The sequence below is a fragment of the Drosophila sechellia genome, chromosome 3L (assembly GCF_004382195.2).
Source record: "Drosophila sechellia strain sech25 chromosome 3L, ASM438219v1, whole genome shotgun sequence".
Classification (NCBI taxonomy): domain Eukaryota; kingdom Metazoa; phylum Arthropoda; class Insecta; order Diptera; family Drosophilidae; genus Drosophila; species Drosophila sechellia.
Genome location: NC_045951.1, coordinates 16,257,837 through 16,276,629, shown reverse-complemented (window position 1 = coordinate 16,276,629; position 18,793 = coordinate 16,257,837). Strand labels below are relative to the sequence as shown.

At 42.9% G+C, this 18,793-nt stretch overlaps 5 protein-coding genes across 9 annotated transcripts in view; 4 read left to right on the top strand and 1 right to left on the bottom strand.

The window, feature by feature from the left end:
* Positions 1 to 2,416, top strand: part of LOC6605998 (LIM and SH3 domain protein Lasp) — a 28,052-nt gene extending 25,636 nt beyond the window's left edge. Inside the window, exons 5-7 of one of the 4 annotated variants that reach the window (XM_032717714.1) lie at positions 621 to 1,769; positions 1,914 to 2,149; positions 2,211 to 2,416. In XM_032717714.1, coding sequence (XP_032573605.1) covers positions 621 to 1,769; positions 1,914 to 2,149; positions 2,211 to 2,390 — 1,565 coding nt within the window. In that variant the 3' untranslated portion in view covers positions 2,391 to 2,416. The remainder of the gene's footprint in view (positions 1 to 620; positions 1,770 to 1,913; positions 2,150 to 2,210) is intronic. The other 3 variants (XM_032717716.1, XM_002030773.2, XM_032717717.1) reach the window with 3 other exon arrangements.
* Positions 2,373 to 3,758, top strand: LOC6605996. The gene has a single exon (XM_032717719.1). It carries the CDS (start codon positions 2,397 to 2,399, stop codon positions 2,760 to 2,762), a length of 366 nt encoding a protein of 121 aa, XP_032573610.1. The 5' UTR covers positions 2,373 to 2,396; the 3' UTR covers positions 2,763 to 3,758.
* A 356-nt stretch (positions 3,759 to 4,114) lies between these two features.
* LOC6605995 (coiled-coil domain-containing protein 13) lies at positions 4,115 to 6,566 on the bottom strand. Its single transcript, XM_002030770.2, has 3 exons — positions 5,009 to 6,566; positions 4,579 to 4,952; positions 4,115 to 4,520 (listed from the first exon to the last, which is right to left on the bottom strand). Exons 1-3 carry the CDS (start codon positions 6,401 to 6,403, stop codon positions 4,310 to 4,312), a joined length of 1,980 nt encoding a protein of 659 aa, XP_002030806.1. The 5' UTR covers positions 6,404 to 6,566; the 3' UTR covers positions 4,115 to 4,309.
* Positions 6,567 to 6,967: 401 nt separating this feature from the next.
* Positions 6,968 to 8,896, top strand: LOC6605994 (coatomer subunit zeta-1). The gene is made up of 4 exons (XM_002030769.2): positions 6,968 to 7,065; positions 7,123 to 7,490; positions 8,025 to 8,115; positions 8,716 to 8,896. Exons 1-4 carry the CDS (start codon positions 7,048 to 7,050, stop codon positions 8,761 to 8,763), a joined length of 525 nt encoding a protein of 174 aa, XP_002030805.1. The 5' UTR covers positions 6,968 to 7,047; the 3' UTR covers positions 8,764 to 8,896.
* A 1,774-nt stretch (positions 8,897 to 10,670) lies between these two features.
* Positions 10,671 to 17,877, top strand: LOC6605993 (guanine nucleotide-binding protein G(f) subunit alpha). 2 transcript variants are annotated; one of them, XM_032717428.1, is made up of 5 exons: positions 10,671 to 10,912; positions 15,218 to 15,439; positions 15,572 to 15,740; positions 16,703 to 16,800; positions 16,884 to 17,877. In XM_032717428.1, exons 1-5 carry the CDS (start codon positions 10,686 to 10,688, stop codon positions 17,581 to 17,583), a joined length of 1,416 nt encoding a protein of 471 aa, XP_032573319.1. In that variant the 5' UTR covers positions 10,671 to 10,685; the 3' UTR covers positions 17,584 to 17,877. The 2 variants fall into 2 exon arrangements, with proteins under 2 accessions (XP_032573319.1, XP_002030804.2); XM_002030768.2 differs by lacking the exon at positions 10,671 to 10,912 and adding an exon at positions 12,606 to 12,944.
* The last annotated feature ends 916 nt before the right edge of the window (positions 17,878 to 18,793 follow it).

The following is an 18,793-nucleotide window of genomic DNA, read 5'->3' as shown; positions in this document are numbered from 1 at the left end:
GCATGCATTCAAATGGTCACGAAAAATTACAAAGCCTGCTTACAAAGAACTTGTGTAGCGATTGTTATTGATTTGTTTGTTAATTGAATTAAACATCTAAATATATATTGAATGTCACTCAAAATTAACAAACCCCAAAAAAAAAATACAACATTTTAGTATAAATTCCTTTTTCATTCTTTCCTTTCTATTATATTATTTGATTTACCTTATTTTGTATCTACTGTACTTCTACTTTATAGACATGCATGTGGCATGTCTGAATTTGCATTTCTGCACTGTCTATCTAACTATGTTGTATCTATTTCCATCACATCTGTCACATTGTGTAATTAATATTGATTATAATGCCGTTTTTTATGGTTTGTTTTCTCTCCTTTTATTTTGTTGTGGACTTTGTTTATCATTTGTTGCCATTTATCCCACACCATCAACCAACTGCAACAATAAAATCAACAACATTATTTGTGTGCTTTCTGAACTGCCGTTAACCTAACGTTACACACAACACGAACAACACACGCCACACACACATCCACACTAACAACAACGACTGTGGACAATGGTGCAACTAATTAATCGTCACCTCGAAATCGATAACTATCGAAAAAATCGAAAAGATGAATCGGAATACTTCTCAGAGCAATTGGCAGCTGAACAATTCTCGCAATATGCACCCACAGCCTCACCCATACCGCCAGCAGCGACAACACTACACCAGCAACATCAGCAACAACAGCAGTTGCAACACCAACAGCAACAGCAGTACCAGCAACATCAGCAACATCAGCAGCAACTGCAGCAGCAGCAACACCAACACCAACACTATCTGCAACAGCAGCAACAGACTCTGCCACCGCCACCCATACAACACCAGCAATACAACACAGCGGCCATAACGCCCACATACCAACAGCTCCAACAGCAACAGCAGCAGCAACAGCGGGCACAGCAGCAGCAACTGCACGATCCCTATGCACACTACCAACAACCGCAGGCGCTGCGCCAGCAGCAGCAGCAACAGCAGCAGCAACAACAACAGCAGCAACAGCTGCTGCAACAGCAAGCCATTAAACAAGCCTCACATCTGTATCCCACAGCAACATCCCAGCAGCAACAGATGCCGCCACCACAGTCGCCGGCGAATCCGCAGCAGCAGGCGCTCAACAGCTACAACGAGATGCGCTCGGCCATACTCCAGAACTCCCATCATCCCAGCGGCAATTCCGTGGATCAGTACGACCAGCCACAGCAGCAGCCAAATCAGCCGCAGCAGCAGCAGAGCACCAACCCCACGCTGGTGGCTGCCCCACAGCAGCAATCCCATCATAGCCTACTAAACAACAATGCCAGCAACGGCGGCCTTTCGCACAGCCACCACAGCAACATCAACAATAATGGGCACGGCTCACAGAAGCAAATGTTGCCGCCACAAATGAGACGCTCGGCGGCCAGTGTCTCCGCCTACGATGGCAACAGCAAGCAACAAGTGACAGCCGGCCCAGGAGCTGCCCAGAATCACCTGCAGCAATTGTATGCGTCTCCCAATTACGCCGCTGTGACTCCATCGGAGAACTCAATAAACGCTAAGCAGCACGCCAGCAATGGCCATGTGCCGAACCAGCAGCAACAGCACGTGGCAGGCGGCAGCAATATCGGGAAGATAGCGGACTATGATCCGCTGACGGATGGACCAAGGGTGGTGCCCAATGCCGGCCGGTCCAGCACCACTTTGGTCTACAGCTCCGAGCCACGAGGCAATCAAGGTGGTAAGTTGCGGAGCAGGCTAGCTGGTAGTTCGAGGTAGTGATAGTGCGCGCTCAGCTCGATGTTACACACTCATCTTGTCCTTGTCCTCGGCTAGTTAATATGTAGCCTTAACAGAACTAATCCAGACTTTTATGTCCTCACAGGCAACAGCGTGTATCCCAAGCGGATTGGATCCGTTTCCGATATTGATCCGGCCAATGGCATCTACGGATCGCTTACCGCCGCCGAGCAGGCTCACCAGCAGCAGAAGCACCAGCAGTACTACCAGCAGGTGCAGATGATGCAGCAGCAGGAGCACCCGCCGCAGCAACAGCAGATGCGCCAGCAGCCATCATACTCCTCCCTGCAGGAAAAACAATCGCGCCAGAGCTCAGCAATGGTAAGTTTTGTTTGCTGTCTATTGTTCATTACAATTTTCAATTTGATGTCCCATATTTTAGCGCGTCTATCGGGCCATCTATGACTATGAGGCGCAGGACGTCGACGAGGTCAGCTTCCGCGAGGGCGACGTCATCTTCGAGGTGGAGTCAATCGATTCCGGCTGGATGACCGGACGAGTGGAGCGTACCGGCAAGACCGGCATGCTGCCCGCCAACTACGTGGAGCAGGCGGTTATATAATAGGGAATGTTCTACTACTGCTGCTGCCGCCAGCAGTTTGTGGTGATCCTCGTCTGCCTGCTCTACATCCTGCTCGTGCTCGCCTTCTTTGTCAACGTTTTTATCGCGGATCGCAACATGCACGCGAATCTTATGATGAGGAACGGACGGCACGGGGTTCACGGCGGAGGTGGAGGAGTCCCTCCGCCAGCAGGCATGCATCCGGGTCACCACAATCCGTACGACATGCATGGCTACAACCACTACAGCAACTACCATCCGCAAGTGGATTCCAATCAGCAGCAGGAGTTGGCCAAGAAGACGCCGCAGCAGCAGGCCGAGCAGGACATTTACTACTATTTCAATCATGTATTCAGGCGGCGACGGCGATGATGGGGAGTCACACGCCCCAAACAAACGGCCCAAAATTTAAATCTTTAGTGCATTAACTTATACTGCATCCACTACATACATAGATATATATAAATATATACTATATATAGCAAAGCAGCGGATTATGTAAAAAGAGAAGAGGGAAATTAATTAATTAATTTTAAATTTATTAGTAATCCAACCAAGAACCAACAATCCGATATCCATCTTATTAAATAAATAAAGCCACAGCAGAGTTATGAGAAATCAGCCAGAGAGTCGAATGTGTTTCAGCTATGAATCGGCTAATATATGTCAGCGGAACATATATCTGGACCGATTCCAATGAGAAATTGAGCGACCAAGCTAACCCAGCCAAGTTTGCATTTATCTACAGTCCTTAATAAATCAAATTTATACAGATATTTATTGAAAAATATACAAAACGTTAACCAACTAATCGTACACTATAGCTTACCAATCATATACAAGTACGGATATCTATAAACAATTCGATTAGCTAAAGTGCTTCAGCATAACATGTTGTGGATAGCAAAATCCCAAGGCAAAGGTTTTCTAATTTAATTAGAAGTTCTCAAAGTAATTACTTACGGGGCAATAACGCTAACACAAATTTTCCCCGAGTTTTCTTCGGCTTTTTGAAAGCTTTTCGCATTAGCAATCCACTTGGATTCTGATCGGGTCCTTATCCCTACAATTTTGTCAATTTATCTGTGTAAACGAGGAGGACATGAAGGATATTGTTCTTGTTTTTGTGGGGGAAATTCATGTTTTTAATATATATATATTTTTGTTAAGAGAATAATAATTATATATTGTTTGTTTCTAGTGTTAAATTGAAGAAAGAAAATATGATGGAGATATCGTTTCGTTTCACAAAAGAAATCCTTGAAAGTGCCTTTAATTTGCTAAAACGTGTTTTTTAGATAAAACCAATTTACTAGGCTTATCAATAATGCATTAAAGAATCAATAAAAAAATATACTTATACTGTAACTTATACATTTTCATACCATACGCAAACAATGGAGAACGAATTTCTAACGCAAGTAATGAAGCAATTTACAAACGACAACTAAAAATAATTTAATATGTGATTGGAGGATCGTTTTTCTATGGCAAGTCAAGCTATATAATGTATTATTAACTTAACTTACACCACACACACACACACTCACATATGCATAGCTATAGAGAGCAATTAATAACAATTATATAGGCATAATGCAATTGGAAATGCTTCGAGTGGAAAGAAATCACCTAACAAATACTTGAATTAATCTAATCTTATCCTGAAATAGAAGCAGCGCCAAAGGCTTCGTTTTGTGAACGTGTTACAAATAAAATAAAAATTTATGAAAATTTACAACTCATATTTATTTCGGTACTTCAGAATCAATGATGTGCATTGCAATGCCATGCAAGTTTAATAACAAGTTTAATACATATATACATATGTATATGGCATGACTTCTGGTCCAGTTTTTTCAGCATTGCAAAGAACATAAAAACTAATCAAAATACAAATCGTGTTTTTTTCATCTTCATTATTGAATGGAAATCTCGCTCGTGGTTTTATCTGCATTTTTGCTACGATCGCTCGATCCCTTTTCGCGGGCTCCAAGTACAGTTTCAAGGATAATAGTCTTCGTACTGTTGATGGTGTCCTCGAAAAACTTGGCATCTGCGTTCTTCTCCTCGGTGATATACTCCAGCTTCTCTGTCAGCATTGTGATTTTCTCCTTAGCCAGTTCAAGGCTGAAAATACAGGTAGTTATAGTTAATCAAGCGATGGGATTGCACTGTCCCAACTTACCTATTCTTTAGATCCTCCATTCTGGCCTCAGGCTGTCCTGCCGAATTCAGAGTAGTGGTGGACTGGTACTGGGACTGACTTTCGAAGCAGAAGGAACCAATCGATCCGTTAAGAGAAGTGCGACTCAGCGAACTGGCGTAGTCGGCCATTCGCTGGGTGCGTTTCTTCTTGTCGGACTGCACATCGAGTTCCTTCTCCAGGTCCCTGATCTTGACTTCCAGTCGGCTGATGCGGGCCTTTAACTTGCCGATCTGCTCCTGAGCTGCCTCGTTCTTGGCTCTCTCCGTCTCCAGACGATCTCCCAGAGTTTTGGTGAGCAACATAAGCTGATTCTTCTCCACCTCGAGAGCATCCAGGATGCCCACAAATTCCTCCTGCGGAATGTAATTAAGCAAATTTATAGCCTATTTTTTAGTGTACGGAGTTTTACCTTTCGAAACTCGCGGCAGGAGAAGAGAAATCCGCCGGAGAGGGCGCGTAGGTCCATTTCCAGCTTCTTGATCATATCCTGCAGACTGGCCATGGCCACATCCTTCTGCTTGACCACCGTCTGCAGCTCCAGATGCATACCGCTCAGCTCTTCCATTTGCCGGCGCGAAAGATCTCGCTCCTCGGTCACCCGGACCAGTTCGCCGCGCATGTCGTCCAAACGGCTCTCGTACTGAACCCTCTGGCGGTTCAGTTTGTCATTCATGGTGTTGATATTAGCGCCATTGAAATCGGTCTGCTCCTCCAGCTCATTGTATCGAATCTTGTACTTGTTCATCTCCTCGTTGAGATTCTTGTTCCTCACCTTTAGGGCGAGTGTCTTGTTGCGCTGATCCTCCAGTTGGCTTTGCAGGCTAAGAATCTCCTTCTCCAGGGCTTCCACTTTGGCTCGATGAAGAATCTCACTTTTACGCACTCCCGGTGTGAAGCGATCGAAGCTAGCCGTTGTGGCTCCGCCGCCATCGCCTCCACCTAATCTCTCAGAGCTGGCATGATGTGATCGACAGCTGCCGGTTACCAACTCCAGGTCCGAACCCAACGGCACTGGGGCGTATTCGGCGCGGTCTACGGCTCGGTCCTCGTAGAAATCCAAGCGAGCCTTGAGCTCCTGCACTTTCTGGTTGAGCGCGATGATCTGCTGGGCACGACCACGCCAATTGGCCTGATTAAGATTGTTGGCCAGGATGTTGATGTTGCAGCTCTCACCGATCTCGTGCTGCAGGCACTTTTGGGCCAGTTTCAGTTGGCTTTGTAGCTCGGTGTTCCTGTTTCTCGTTTCGAAGAGCTTCTGCTGCATACTGTTGATCTTGGCCTGGAGCTCATCGGGGGAGCAGCCCTTTTTTAGGAGATCCTGATTATGCTGCAGCTTCTCCTCGTGGGCACGCAGCTCCTTCTCCAGCTTCTCGATCTGAGAATCCTTTTTACCCAGCCGACTCTTTGCCTGCTCCAATTCGGAACGCATCTGGCGGTTCTTCTTACTCAGTTCCAGGATTTTGGTGCCGGCAATGGAGGAGTTGCAGCGTAGCTCATCAATGGGCACCGAGTTGAGCACCTCGTTGAGCGAATCAACCGATTTCTTCAGATCGGATATCTCCTGATTCTTCTCATGAATGGCCTGTGCCAGTGACTGCTTCTCCTGCTCGCATTCAGTTAGCTTCTTGCGCAGCTTTTTGGACTCCGGCTTAGCTGGCTTTGGTTTTACCACTGCGGTGGTCACCACCACATGGGCGGCGGCCATGGCATCATGGTCATGCCGACGGCGAGAGGAACGGCCCACTTTACACCCCAACAGCTCCTGATCCCGATGGGCTACATACTCATCCGGCAAAGTCTCCATCGCAATGGCTTCTAGTTGTTCCCATAAAAATATACACAATTGAATCTAACAATTTCGTTGGCTGAGCGAAAATAATTTGTACGTGTGCCTGTTTTTGTTACTAAAATATTCACAAATTTTGGTTGTCATCAGTTGTTCCTGGGTTTTTTAAATTTAAACCTCATTTTGAAACAGGCAAATCAAAGGCAAGCCAATTTTTAAATTTGTAACAGTTTGTAATAGGTAAGTTAAAAATAAACAGTGTTTCTGCAATAAAAAGTACTTTTACTATTCTTTTCTTGGTCTTTCCACACAGTTGTTGTTTTATTTAAGGCAGGATAATTTACATTTAAACTGTTATTCTCTATTTACATTCACATTATTTTATCTTAAATATCCCAGCAAAGTAACGGCCATCGTTACTTTAAACACGGCTACAGCAAGCCAACCACATTTGTTTCGAATTATAATTTAAAATATAATAATATAACAACGTTAACGGTTTACCTAAAATTCAAAAATCTTAGCATATTTTCGAGCTAGTTCTAACTGTATCTAGCTATTTTTTTTGTGACACGAGTTGGCAGTACTGTTTAGTTGGTATAATTTAGCGGTCGCCATATGGTCATACTAAAGTGACGTGTAAGACACGAAAACAAGTGAAGATGGACGGATTTATGATGGTAAATTGCAAAATACACAAGTAAATGGCTTAAAATCAAACCCAACATGTGCTACAGGATATCATCAAGGGCATGTGCATCATGGACAACGATGGCAACCGCATCCTGGCCAAGTACTACGACAAGAACATCCTGTCCACGTTGAAGGAGCAGAAGGCCTTCGAAAAGAATCTGTTCAATAAGACGCACCGCTCCAACACGGAGATCATCATGCTGGACGGACTCACCTGCGTGTACAAGAGCAACGTGGACCTCTTCTTCTACGTGATGGGCAACGCCTACGAGAACGAGCTCATCCTCCTGTCCGTGCTAAACTGCCTCTACGATTCCATCAGCCTGATCCTCAAGAAGAACGTGGAGAAGCGCCTGGTGCTGGATAACCTGGAGATCATCATGCTGGCTTTTGACGAGATCTGCGACGGAGGGTGTGTATTACCGTAAACAGTGATGGATGGAAAGAACAAGGGACCAAGTTCAGCTTTCATAAGCAGCAGTTCGTTTTGAAATCATCAAATAAGTCCAAGTTCCCAGAAAAGACATTGCTATTTACTAGTCCATCATTTGGGATTAACTCAAGCAATGCCTTGTTTGTGTGTTTATAAGTAGTTAACCGAATTTCAAGCTTCCTTTTTATAACAAAACCTAGTCAAAGACAATAGGTTAAGTTATGGGATGAAGTAAAGAATGTAATGTGATAACTGCAATGTAAGGTATAGGTTATTAAGTTTATTCATTTATATATATCAAACTAAAGATTATAATATATTAGGAAACTAATACATACGAGAACTGGCATCCTAGGCCTGAAGCTCGAATAAGTTATTAGGTTGATAGGCTAAACTTTAGAACTTACCTGATTTACAAAAAGATACACTTTGCCATCCATCACTGGTATATTACATTACATATTATAAAACACAAATATTCTATTTAAACCTTTACTCGTCTCCACAAAATAGCATTATTCTGGATGCGGATCCCTCGTCCGTGGTGAAACGCGTTGATCTGCGCAACGATGACATTCCCATTGCCGAACAAACCGTTGCCCAGGTAACTAACACCCTTAATGGTCTATTTTGGTAGTCTCACTACTTGGTAGCTCTTCTAAGTGTTTATAACTCAATGGTAGCCGTTTGTACTTTAAATTATTCGGGTTTCGATTCGCAATTTCATACCCTGCAGTCATATATATTGTCATTTAGTTTTACCCGCCCTATGAACAAATAATTAGGCTCTTTGTTTTTCGAGATTATATGTAGTTAGTAACTGAGTTGTTATAAGTTTAAAAGCTTTACACATTTGCGTAGATTTATTTGTTATTCGCCTTTCTGTTTAATTACGATATATTTTCAGTTTCAACAAAAGTGGTTTAAATGTTGTAAAATTGTACCTATTTTTATGAATGCTTCCAGATAATATTACTTATTACAATTTAAAGTAGTTGTGTCGGCGTAAAAGTTTTTAACGTTACCGAATTTTTGAATACTTTTCCCCATATTGCCCCATTCATTGTACTCCGAGAATGTTTAAATAAAATTGGTGAAAATGTTCTGGAACTTCGCGCTCATTTTGATTTCTTTCATTAGCTAATTGATCGAAATTACTGCCGAGTATCTGTATCTATATATGTGTGTGCTATCTATCTTTTAGGTTCTGCAATCGGCACGTGAACAACTCAAATGGTCCATTCTGAAGTGATGTGAAATGGGGTGGCGGAAGAGAGGAAGCCACTTCCGCGCCGCGTTGTCGCAATACATTCGATTCTTCTTTTAGCCCCAACTGTTTTCGCCTAGTTGTAAAGCATATAATAATACATACATTTAACTGGAAAGCACTGCATGTTTTAATTTAGCATTAAACTACTAACTCGCTGTGTCATAGTGTAGCATAAGGCACCGACGGACGATTGAGCTGTCAAGTTCCGGTTGCGCCACTATAAATCTCTTATGCGTGTTATGTAATCGAGTTCTCAGATAAGGGAAACCCCCCGAATAAGCAAGGACTGGATTTAGGCAAATCTAATAAAAGCTTCGAAGACTTTTCAGCCTAATACTGAATGTATTAAAGAGTATTCCCATTTTCGTTGCTATCGAGCGGTTTGAGGCTTATCACAGAACTTTATGGTGTTACTGAAGTGCATAATAATTCTTATTTTGCTTAATCGAAGAAGTCGCGCATGTAGCCATATAATGTCAGAACTGACCCATTCAATGCAACGCCGATCGGTCAGTTTTACAATGAGATAATGCAGGCATTATGTTGCAACTGGCAGCGCAATCACCTTTCATATGCAGATGGTGTAAATCGAAACCACTTGGCTCCAGATACGAGGATAAAGTATGTCGTAAACACGTGACCAGCCGGTGTCCAAACAACTTGGGCCTGAAGTGGCACCTAAAACTGGGGGTGCTAGGGTATTAAAGTCTCTTTACGAGGCGGTGCTAATTATTAAGCGATTAAGCACCGATAATCTCAGCATTTTTATAGCAGGGGGCGCATAAATAAATTCTATTTGAAGAAGGCAGTTCCAAACGGTTTTCAATAGCTTTGTTTTCTGGCAAACTCGATGTAAGGGCATTGCCACTTAAACTCATATTTGTTTGATTTATGGCCATAACAACCAAATGGATTACCTCTTAGCCATCGCAGGGGCTATTAAAAGCCTTAGTTATGAAATGAAGTTCTGCGTTGCAGGAAAAGAGGGCAATTAACGAAGGCTTGTTCAATCGGGGGACTTATTCCGTAACTCCGTTTAATATCTATCTATCCGACAAAACAAACATTTAGCAATTGTGATTCACTTGTTTTCCCACCTCTCGATCGCATGGCCAACATGCTATCATTAAGCTTCATCCTGCTGCTCGTCCATCATCCATTGTACACCACCCATGAACCGGAGACGTGCTACGCTCCCACTGATATAACCATCCACCCACATCCACATCCACCCCCGTTCACCCATCGTTCCTTAATCAAATGCTTGTCAACATTGCAGCCAAAACAATAACTATCGCAAAATTAAGCGCCTCGCGTTTATCTGCCTTCTGTGTTGTCGAATTAGACAAATAACAACCAAGTGGGGAGTCAGTTGGGGAGGTAAGTCAAGTACACAGCTATATGTATCTATCAGCCGTAGGAGCTGTGGTATCGGTGCCGTACTTGATGGATGGATTGCCCGGGATCACGTTCGGGAACTCTGGCAAAGGCGCAACGTCCCCGGAATTAGCTGCTTACGTGGTTCCGTGATGACAGGTGCTGCTCGAATTACAGATAGGATCTCATGGGTTCTCCTACTCAGCTGATATAACACCTTTATCACATATACTTTTCGAAATACGTTCGGAATGTTATATAGATTAGGTCTCGTGGATAAAAGATGGAGCTGAAAGGTCTGAAAGAAGTTGAATCGTTTTTTTCTGGAAATACTGTAACTTCTAACATATTTAGGTATTAGATCATTTAAACCAATGACATCCCCATGGTACCCTAAAGTACAGTTAGCCCATTAATTTATACCCAATATCGGGTTCTCAAGTATACTCCTGCATTATCAGGAGGAGCATTGAGATTACTTGGGCACAGAAAGAGGTTCCACATGATTAGCGCCACCGTTCCGAAAAATGGGTTCCAATCGGATTAAGATTTACGATCCCGATCGCCAGCCCCATCAGATTTATATAATGCTAAAGCGCTGTTATATTCGGGAGAGGACTACTTGGCATTCAGACATACTATTTGTGCGCCTGACTTCGGATTCTTGTCTACTGAAACGGAAACCCACAACATCTGGAGCGGTTGAATCGAATCGAATCGCGACTGATACTAGGAAATGCGACTTGTTTTTCGGGTGTGTACATATATATTTTGAACGATTGCCATTAATTCGCTGAATTTCAATCTCGTCTGTGGTAAACAAAATAGTTTAAATTCCATTCCGCAAAAAACCATTAGTAGTAACTCTTCGCGTGCCAACTAATTGAAACTGAAAGAATTATGGCGAAATGAAGGCGACTGGTTAGGGTTTCCTTACTTTTTGTCATGCCCGCATTACCCAGTAAGTGAAGCTAATATCGAATGAGGGGGCCCGATCCATAAAATCAACTTTATGGCCTTCAATGGGTAGGAAAATTTTCGCTTTTCGCACAATTCGCGGTTATTGCAGGGCCATGCCCAAATGTCTTTATCTCGAAGCGTGACTCTTTCTCAGCTCCCAGACGAATTGCAAACAGACAATTAAGACACCATATATAGTGTGGGATGGTGTGGAATCAGAGCACATCGACTGTCCGATAAGTGGATGGCTCGAGCAGCCGGCGACCTTGGCAGTGGAGTGGGTTTTAGCGAAGTGCCGCCCAGCAGCTCGAGAAGACACCCCCACCACCACCCCCCAGGAATCAAACAGGTCAGATCCACCTTGGTCCTCCATATCGGTCAATGGGTTCAACGCATCGAGAACCCAGATCGCAGTGAACCTCCGTGAACCGTGAGTGCCCCGATCGAAACCCGATGGTGAACCCTAATTTACGGTCCCTGACAGTGGGTCAAATCCTCTCGGGCTGGCTGGCCAGTTATCTTCCATTATCGCGATAAGGCCTGAGTTCTGATCGGACCAGTCGAATTGAGCTGGTCAAGTATGGGTGGTTGTGCTACCCATTTGGATTGTGTTACTGGGGCCCTGTATTTTAATTACATGTTCTTTCGAGTGCCCTGTTTTCAAGTGCAGATAGTTGCAAAACAATTCTTCTTCCAGTATGCAAACAATCGGTCTACCCCCGTAATCCTCTCCTGCGATCAAGTGTAATTTCAGTTGTCGCTGAAGAGGGACAAGTGGCATTCCAAAACTGTAAGGCTTCAGCTCGTAATTGTGCTCAACTTGGAGTAGAAATATATTTCTAATATAGAGGTCGTCGATATGGGTTTTCCAAGTATTGAAGTATTTCACAGTATGGTTATTACCCGAAATCTATATAAACGAGATAAAGATTAGTTGCTTAGATCGTTAGTATATTCCCAGAAATCTAGTTAGCATTAACAAATTGGTAAATTTGATATTTATCACAGCACTTTAGCATAGATCATGATTACTAATTCTTGAAACCCAATCCACACTATTTCTCCCTGTGCTTAAGTGTTGTAAATGAATTCTGGCAAATTCAGATACTCTTTCGATTTAATCGATGATTTGACAATTTGGTGCGCTTAAGAGCTGATTAATACCGATAACTGTAACTCTCTGATTGAATAACTCTCTTCCACTGGGCATTGTTCTATATGTTGTGAGCTACCCTCGGCCTGATATCTTATCACTGATATTGTACATTCTTACTTTGAACACCCGTACAAGCAATTAACAAACGATTCGTGGCTATGAGTCTCCCGTTCGTCCCCAAAACCAAGACCACCAACCTCCCACCCACCCACTCGGTGGAGCTCTCTCTCGCCCGCTCTCTCTCTTGCGCTCTTTCTCTTTTTTTGGGCACCTTATCTGGAAGTTGAATGGAAACGAACTGATATTTAAGAATTCACCCCATTCGCTGGTACTTTCAGTGCTGTGTGATCATAAAACGGTGTTAGACGTGTTCTGCGCCAGAAAAAACAACAGGGAACCCTGAATCACAGGCAAGAGCTGAAAGTTCAGTGATACAGACAAATGGATATTATTATAGCAGTGACAAGAACTCAAGTGCTCGATAAACACATTCCCGGCCAAAGAAAACAGAAACTCAGTGGAATCCAAAGTATTTAATAACAAATTGTGTGTGTGTGTGCCAGTGAACGGAGCAAGCAAGTGTATAAACAAGGCGGAAGAAGTTTCCACTTAACCAAAGGCATAATCGATCGGCCACAATTGGTACAACACTCAGAACCATGAAATTAAGGTGGGTTTTGGTTTCGTAGTTCCTACGAAATTGGGTCTTGGTATAAATGATTAAAAAATATGGCTCCTATTTGCCGTCACTTCCACCTGAAATTCGAATGGCCACGAAAATCACAGTTTTTTGCCCCGAATTCGGAACCTTTATGCAGCAGCTTGATAAGAAGGCTCACCAATGCGGGAAGTGAGTTTTTGGGTATATACATACAGGTTTTCTCATATAATTCGTATCAGTGGGCGAATGATATCATTGCGGAATATCCAATATTTTTCCTTTCTATATTTGGCTGTGCTAATCACACACTTATTTGGGCAACCCAAATCAGACTGCACGTCGGCTAGATAATGCAAATTAACTTTATGGCAAGGACCACAAATCGATTGACCTTTCAAGGGCTATTCCAATCAAATATATCACAAAAATACACATTGTTCATATGTGATGAAAGAAATATATACATTTTCCTCTTTAATTCGAATTTTTAGTCATATTGTCACCCTAAGGCTGATGCAATCCCTTCTCTGCGCTTCTCATAACTCCCAGCTAAGCTGAGTTAATTGCAGAAATATTATCTGTGAATAAATTATACAATTTTATGACCGTTTGTTAAGATTAGCCACACGTTCCATTTGGCAGCTGTCAACCCGAGTAATGTTATTTATTTTTTCTTGTTACCAATCAGCCGTAATGCGATATAGTTTTCAGTTGCTATCCGGACTTTTTTGTAAGAAGGTCAATGAGTTCCATTCCTTTGTTGTAAGCTGTCATAAATACTTCGGCCCAGTTTATAGAGCCCGTTAAAATCAAGTGAAAAATTACCGACGGCGGCATAAAGATAGACACACTCATCAAAAATTCCTCAATTCGTTCCTCATTCGATTGCCACCGAAATTGCGGGAAATATTCATGATTAACTTTTATACGAGGATCGTAAACTTGGTGGCTAGGTTATGGTTTACCACCGCGGAGAAGACATCATTTAAATTAGCCAGCTAAAGCGTTTCATCATTCTTATTGGAAAATGAGAAGGCAAAATGCCCGATGCTCCCTCCAGGTTCGATAACGAAGGGTTTCGTATCTGGAGTGGCGGACGCCAATTGATAAGGCTGAAAAATCGAAAATCAGCCAGAGCCAATGGTCTTGAGCAGGTTTTGGCAATCGCCCAATTAGAATTGCCGGCCATAAAATCGCAGGAGCCCAGCCCCATTACCCGATTCCCCCCTTGGGTCGATCTCTCGAAGTGAATGATTTTCACATGACTCGATGGTGGTATATAAAGCAGATATACTACGTCCAGCTGGAGAAAAGTGCGTCCGTTGGGCGACTTGAATTTTTCCATGGTTCCAATTAGTTCAATTAGTCAGTTAATTAGATTGTGTGGAATGCGGACTGATGTCTGGCGATATCTAAACGTGATCCAATCAAAGTCTTAATAACCCAAATTCATTGATAACTGTTCAAACTTGACAACTTGCGCAAGTTCAGATTGAATTGGCGAAATGCTTGAGACTTTTTACGATCTGGAAACATCATGAACTTGGTGCAATAGCACTTGTGATGTCGAGTAGTGATTGTGTTTCTAAGTATTCAACATCCTGGTCATTTAAACTCATTTGTAGGAATGCCAGAGTTCCACTTGAAGTGCAGTCGACCCTTAAATATTTATTATACCCATACTAAAAGACGATAATTGCAGTTTTATGTCTTGCAATATTGGCTGTGACTCAGTAATGATCTTAAGTATTTACACTGTGATTTAGACCCCAAGTAAACAATTCCTATATCGTTGGCATGAAATGGCAAATAACTTTGCTTAGCACAGCAATTAGTATGCATTTTAGCGAATTGTATTTGACGAACTAACATGAAACACGCACCGTACTCTGCACCTAATTAAAGTTTGTACTACTCTTTTTAATTACTGCCAATAAAATCGCTTGAACACGTGAGATTCGATATTCAGACTGAAACCCCCCCACATTTCCCATTCCATTTCGGGGGTCCAATGCGGTTTTATCTATTGCGTATTTTCCGTAGTAGTTGAAATAGACCACGTACCCGTATCTTCCGCTGTCTCCGGTTTTTGTGTGCTTTTAATTAAACATACATATGTACATATGTACATCAGGTCTGGTTGGGTGACGGTCTTTGGGGTGTATGCAAATATTTGCCATCTCTATATATAGCAGTGCCTTTGATCGGCATGTTTTTTTCCTTAGAAGTCGCCAAACAACGTACTAAGCTAATTTGCTTTCTCTTCTTTTCCCCCAATGCAGACTTTTGCGGTGTTTGCGCCAACAGCCGGCGAAACCAGCGGCGGTCATGGCCCACAAGGAGGATCAGTACCCGGTGTCACTTGACCACCACGTGCTCAAGGACGTGACCAAGGGCGCGAGGGACACCACCGTCAAGATCCTGCTACTGGGCACCGCCGAGTCGGGCAAGACCACCATCATCAAGCAAATGCGGATACTGCACATCAACGGATTTACAGATGAGTAAGTTTGGCATTCCCATAACTACTATACTATTATATTAAGTTTTAAAACATATTATTATTTGTGAAAGATAGTTGAAAAAAGATATATTTGTTAAAGCATACTCAAGGTCTTCATTTTGTATCTTTACAGTGAACGGCGAGAGAAGATCCCCGAGATATACCAGAACATCCACGAGTCCATCCTGCAATTGGTGGGCCAGATGGGAGTGCTGGGCATTGACTTTGGCAGCTGTACCAGCGAAAGATCGGCGGACTATATACTCTCCCTGCCCGGATCGGCACCCGAATATATGAACGAGGTGAGTTTCGGAGTGGCACCTGGAGTGGTGCGCCCACTATCTGTATCTTATCCCTCGCTGCACTTCAAAGTCTGTTGTCGTGGTGTCGCAGTTTGAAATACATGCTCGTTGTGGCTGTCGAAAATCCGAGCAAACGACTTTGAAGTCAATCGCCGGACTTGCGTCAAATCTCCAAAGGCTTTCGATCGAATTCGTGTTATCAGTGGCGGCGATTTGATTGATAGCGTGTCCATTGGGCGGCGGCGCCCAATGGAATGTCTAAAAACTTTCCAAAACAAGTGTTTTGTAAATCGGACTTCCTGGCCCGGCTCTTTTCTTTTTTTTTTTTGCAAGTTTGCCGCAGCTGCAACGCTGCCTCTGAATGTGATTCATGTGGCGCCATCTGCTCTATCTTTACCGAATTTATCTATGTACCTCTAACCAGTGGTCATTATATGGCTTACGATTAGATTACCAAGGCTGTTCAGGTCTCCAAGTGGGCGGGGCCTTTGCCAGATCTAGATGCCAGTCATTCAGGGCTTTATGTTTTGCCAGTGAGTAATGCCAAGTATAAACAAAAGAAGTACCGAAGTTCGGATTCCCCTTGTTTTATGACTGGCTGTTTGAATAGGTGACTCGAGTTTTAAGTTTACTGAAGAAATAAATAATCATATCAGACCAAAATATAGCATGTTTTTTGAAGGTTTTTATATTTTATTTTTAAGGTTGACTTTGTACTATTAACTTTTTATACTATTTTGATGTTGATGTTGATCATTCGTGTGACAGTTGCAAAGTGACACAATCTTGGCGTTTATGATCCTTATCATATATTCAGCAAATAGAATTCGTTTAGACGGTTAGCTAGACAATTTTACAACCGGATTAGCCTTTTGCAATCTTCCGGTGCAGAGTTTATGTTCTTTTTTATCACTCACTTGAAAACAATACTTAATATTGGGTTACTTGCTCTATATTTTTAGGAGTACTGCGACCACGTCACTACTTTGTGGAACGATGTGGGTATTCGCGCCTGCTATGATCGCTCAAATGAGTTTCCCCTGCTGGATAGTGCGAAATAGTAAGTATCTGATTGGATTGATCAGCTTTATCTATATCCTGTTAGAAGAAGCCCCTACTAAAGCTTGCACTCTTTTACTATAGCTTCCTGGACAACTTTGTGCGTATCAGCGATGCCGAGTACATTCCCAGCACCGAGGACATCCTGCACAGCCGTAAGATCACCACCGGCATTTCGCAAATCACCTTCCGCGTGCCCATTCCCAAGAGCATGGGTGGTGGCGAACAGCAGTTCCAAATGTACGATGTGGGCGGCCAAAGGGATCAGCGGAATAAGTGGATTCAAGTGTTCGAGGGCATTCAGGCCGTATTGTTCCTGATCTCGTGCAGCGAGTTTGATCAGAATCTACGCGAGGATCCCAGCCAGAATCGTTTGCAGGAGGCTCTGAAGCTGTTCAGGGCCGTGTGGCAGAATCGTTTCCTCGCCTCCGCCGGATTGATCGTGTTCCTCAACAAGTACGACATCATGGAGCGAAAGATTCGGGCCGGCAAGCACATTGTGGACTACTTTCCCGAATACGAGGACTTCTGCAAGAGGCCGCAGCAGGACAATTGCTTTGGCGAGAGTGACTGGACCAAGATGTTCATCAAGCAGAAGCTGGTGGACATCACCCAAGAGCCGTTCAAGCGCCACTCGCGGAATCAGGTGGATCTGGGTACCTCGGAAAGGGAGTGCTACTACCACTTCACCGTCGCCACGGACACGCGATGCATCCGCGATGTCTTCTGCGATGTCCAGAAGATGATCCTCTCGGAGAACGTGTCCAGCATGGGCCTACTCTAGTCCTGATCCCGTAGCGGATCGGAGAGCTTCTCAATAAAGTTAAGGGAGGGCTGTCCTCAGGCCCCCACCAACTGTGATCTAGTAGGATATGACTTACATAAGTAGCCATGTAGGACCGTAGATCGTAGTGGCAACTGTATGTTGCACAATGGCTGGTACAACGCTTTAATATATTTAACTGCATTGGGTGTAGAGGAAGAATCCTCACACCGAATGCTCTCACTACTCCTTCAACTAATGTCTAAACTGTAATAGAATATAACATCTACAAGAAACCAAAACACACCCAGACAATTTTAAAATGAGTTTTAATTTTTTTTGCACCCAAACATGCAACACTTGGAACATGCAACACTAAATGTAGCATACTTCAAAGGGCACACATGCTTTAAGCAATCTGATATTGATATGAAAGGAAAAGAAACCATAGCTTCTTTACTTTTGATCAAAAAATGTTTCCCATTCGGAATACACCGTTCTACTCTATATACAAGAATATGAATATTCGTATTAAAACATTTTAAAATATAAAAAAAAGATATTGAAAGGCGAAAAAGCCATAGTGAACTTTTACAAAATATGCGCTCCAAAAGCATTTGTTCTTCCTATTCATATTTAAAAATGGATTATGTCACTAAACTGTCTTTTATCGATCAGAGCGTTACATTGTGTACATTAAGCTTAAATGTATATTCTTATATTTAAATAATGGAATCCACATGGTTCCTAACCATCGCGTAACTAGTAGCCAAGTTACACACCAATGAGTCTTTACCTTATACCCATTACTCGTAAAGTGAAATGGTATTATAGATTTGTGACTCGTATGCAACACGAACAAAGAAGCGATACTTTCAACCAAATCAAAAAGTAAAATAGATATGAAATCGATCACGGTTTTTTACTTTTAGCAGCTTATGCTCTCCATAAACATTTTAAAGATTTAAGGCGGTTCAACCATAAAACCGAAATATTCCCGTATAACTCGCGATATTGCTTTATAATTTCGGCATAAATATAATTAAATAGATCTTGCTACGCTTAACTGTTCATTGCAACAAAAGTAAGTTTGCCTGGTGCCCAATAAAAGTGGAACCAGTGTGCAGAGAGCGCCACCCGCACGCAGCTAGATGTGACCGCACGCGAGCCGCAGAAAAATACCGCGATGGCAAAAAGTACCAGCGCCATGAATGGTACTAAAATATCTCCT

Bases quoted from the DNA above. Each gene is read 5' to 3' on its own strand.
- LOC6605993 (XM_032717428.1), top strand. From the start codon at position 10,686: ATGGGTTCCAATCGGATTAAGATTTACGATCCCGATCGCCAGCCCCAT. The intron at 15,440-15,571 runs GTAAGTTTGGCA...GTATCTTTACAG, and splicing joins ATCAACGGATTTACAGATGA to TGAACGGCGAGAGAAGATCC. The intron at 15,741-16,702 runs GTGAGTTTCGGA...CTATATTTTTAG, and splicing joins CACCCGAATATATGAACGAG to GAGTACTGCGACCACGTCAC.
- LOC6605994 (XM_002030769.2), top strand. The intron at 7,491-8,024 runs GTGTGTATTACC...TCCACAAAATAG, and splicing joins GACGAGATCTGCGACGGAGG to CATTATTCTGGATGCGGATC. The intron at 8,116-8,715 runs GTAACTAACACC...TCTATCTTTTAG, and splicing joins CCGAACAAACCGTTGCCCAG to GTTCTGCAATCGGCACGTGA.
- LOC6605995 (XM_002030770.2), bottom strand. From the start codon at position 6,403: ATGGAGACTTTGCCGGATGAGTATGTAGCCCATCGGGATCAGGAGCTG. The intron at 4,953-5,008 runs GTAAAACTCCGT...TACATTCCGCAG, and splicing joins CCTGCCGCGAGTTTCGAAAG to GAGGAATTTGTGGGCATCCT. The intron at 4,521-4,578 runs GTAAGTTGGGAC...CTGTATTTTCAG, and splicing joins ATGGAGGATCTAAAGAATAG to CCTTGAACTGGCTAAGGAGA.
- LOC6605996 (XM_032717719.1), top strand. From the start codon at position 2,397: ATGTTCTACTACTGCTGCTGCCGCCAGCAGTTTGTGGTGATCCTCGTC.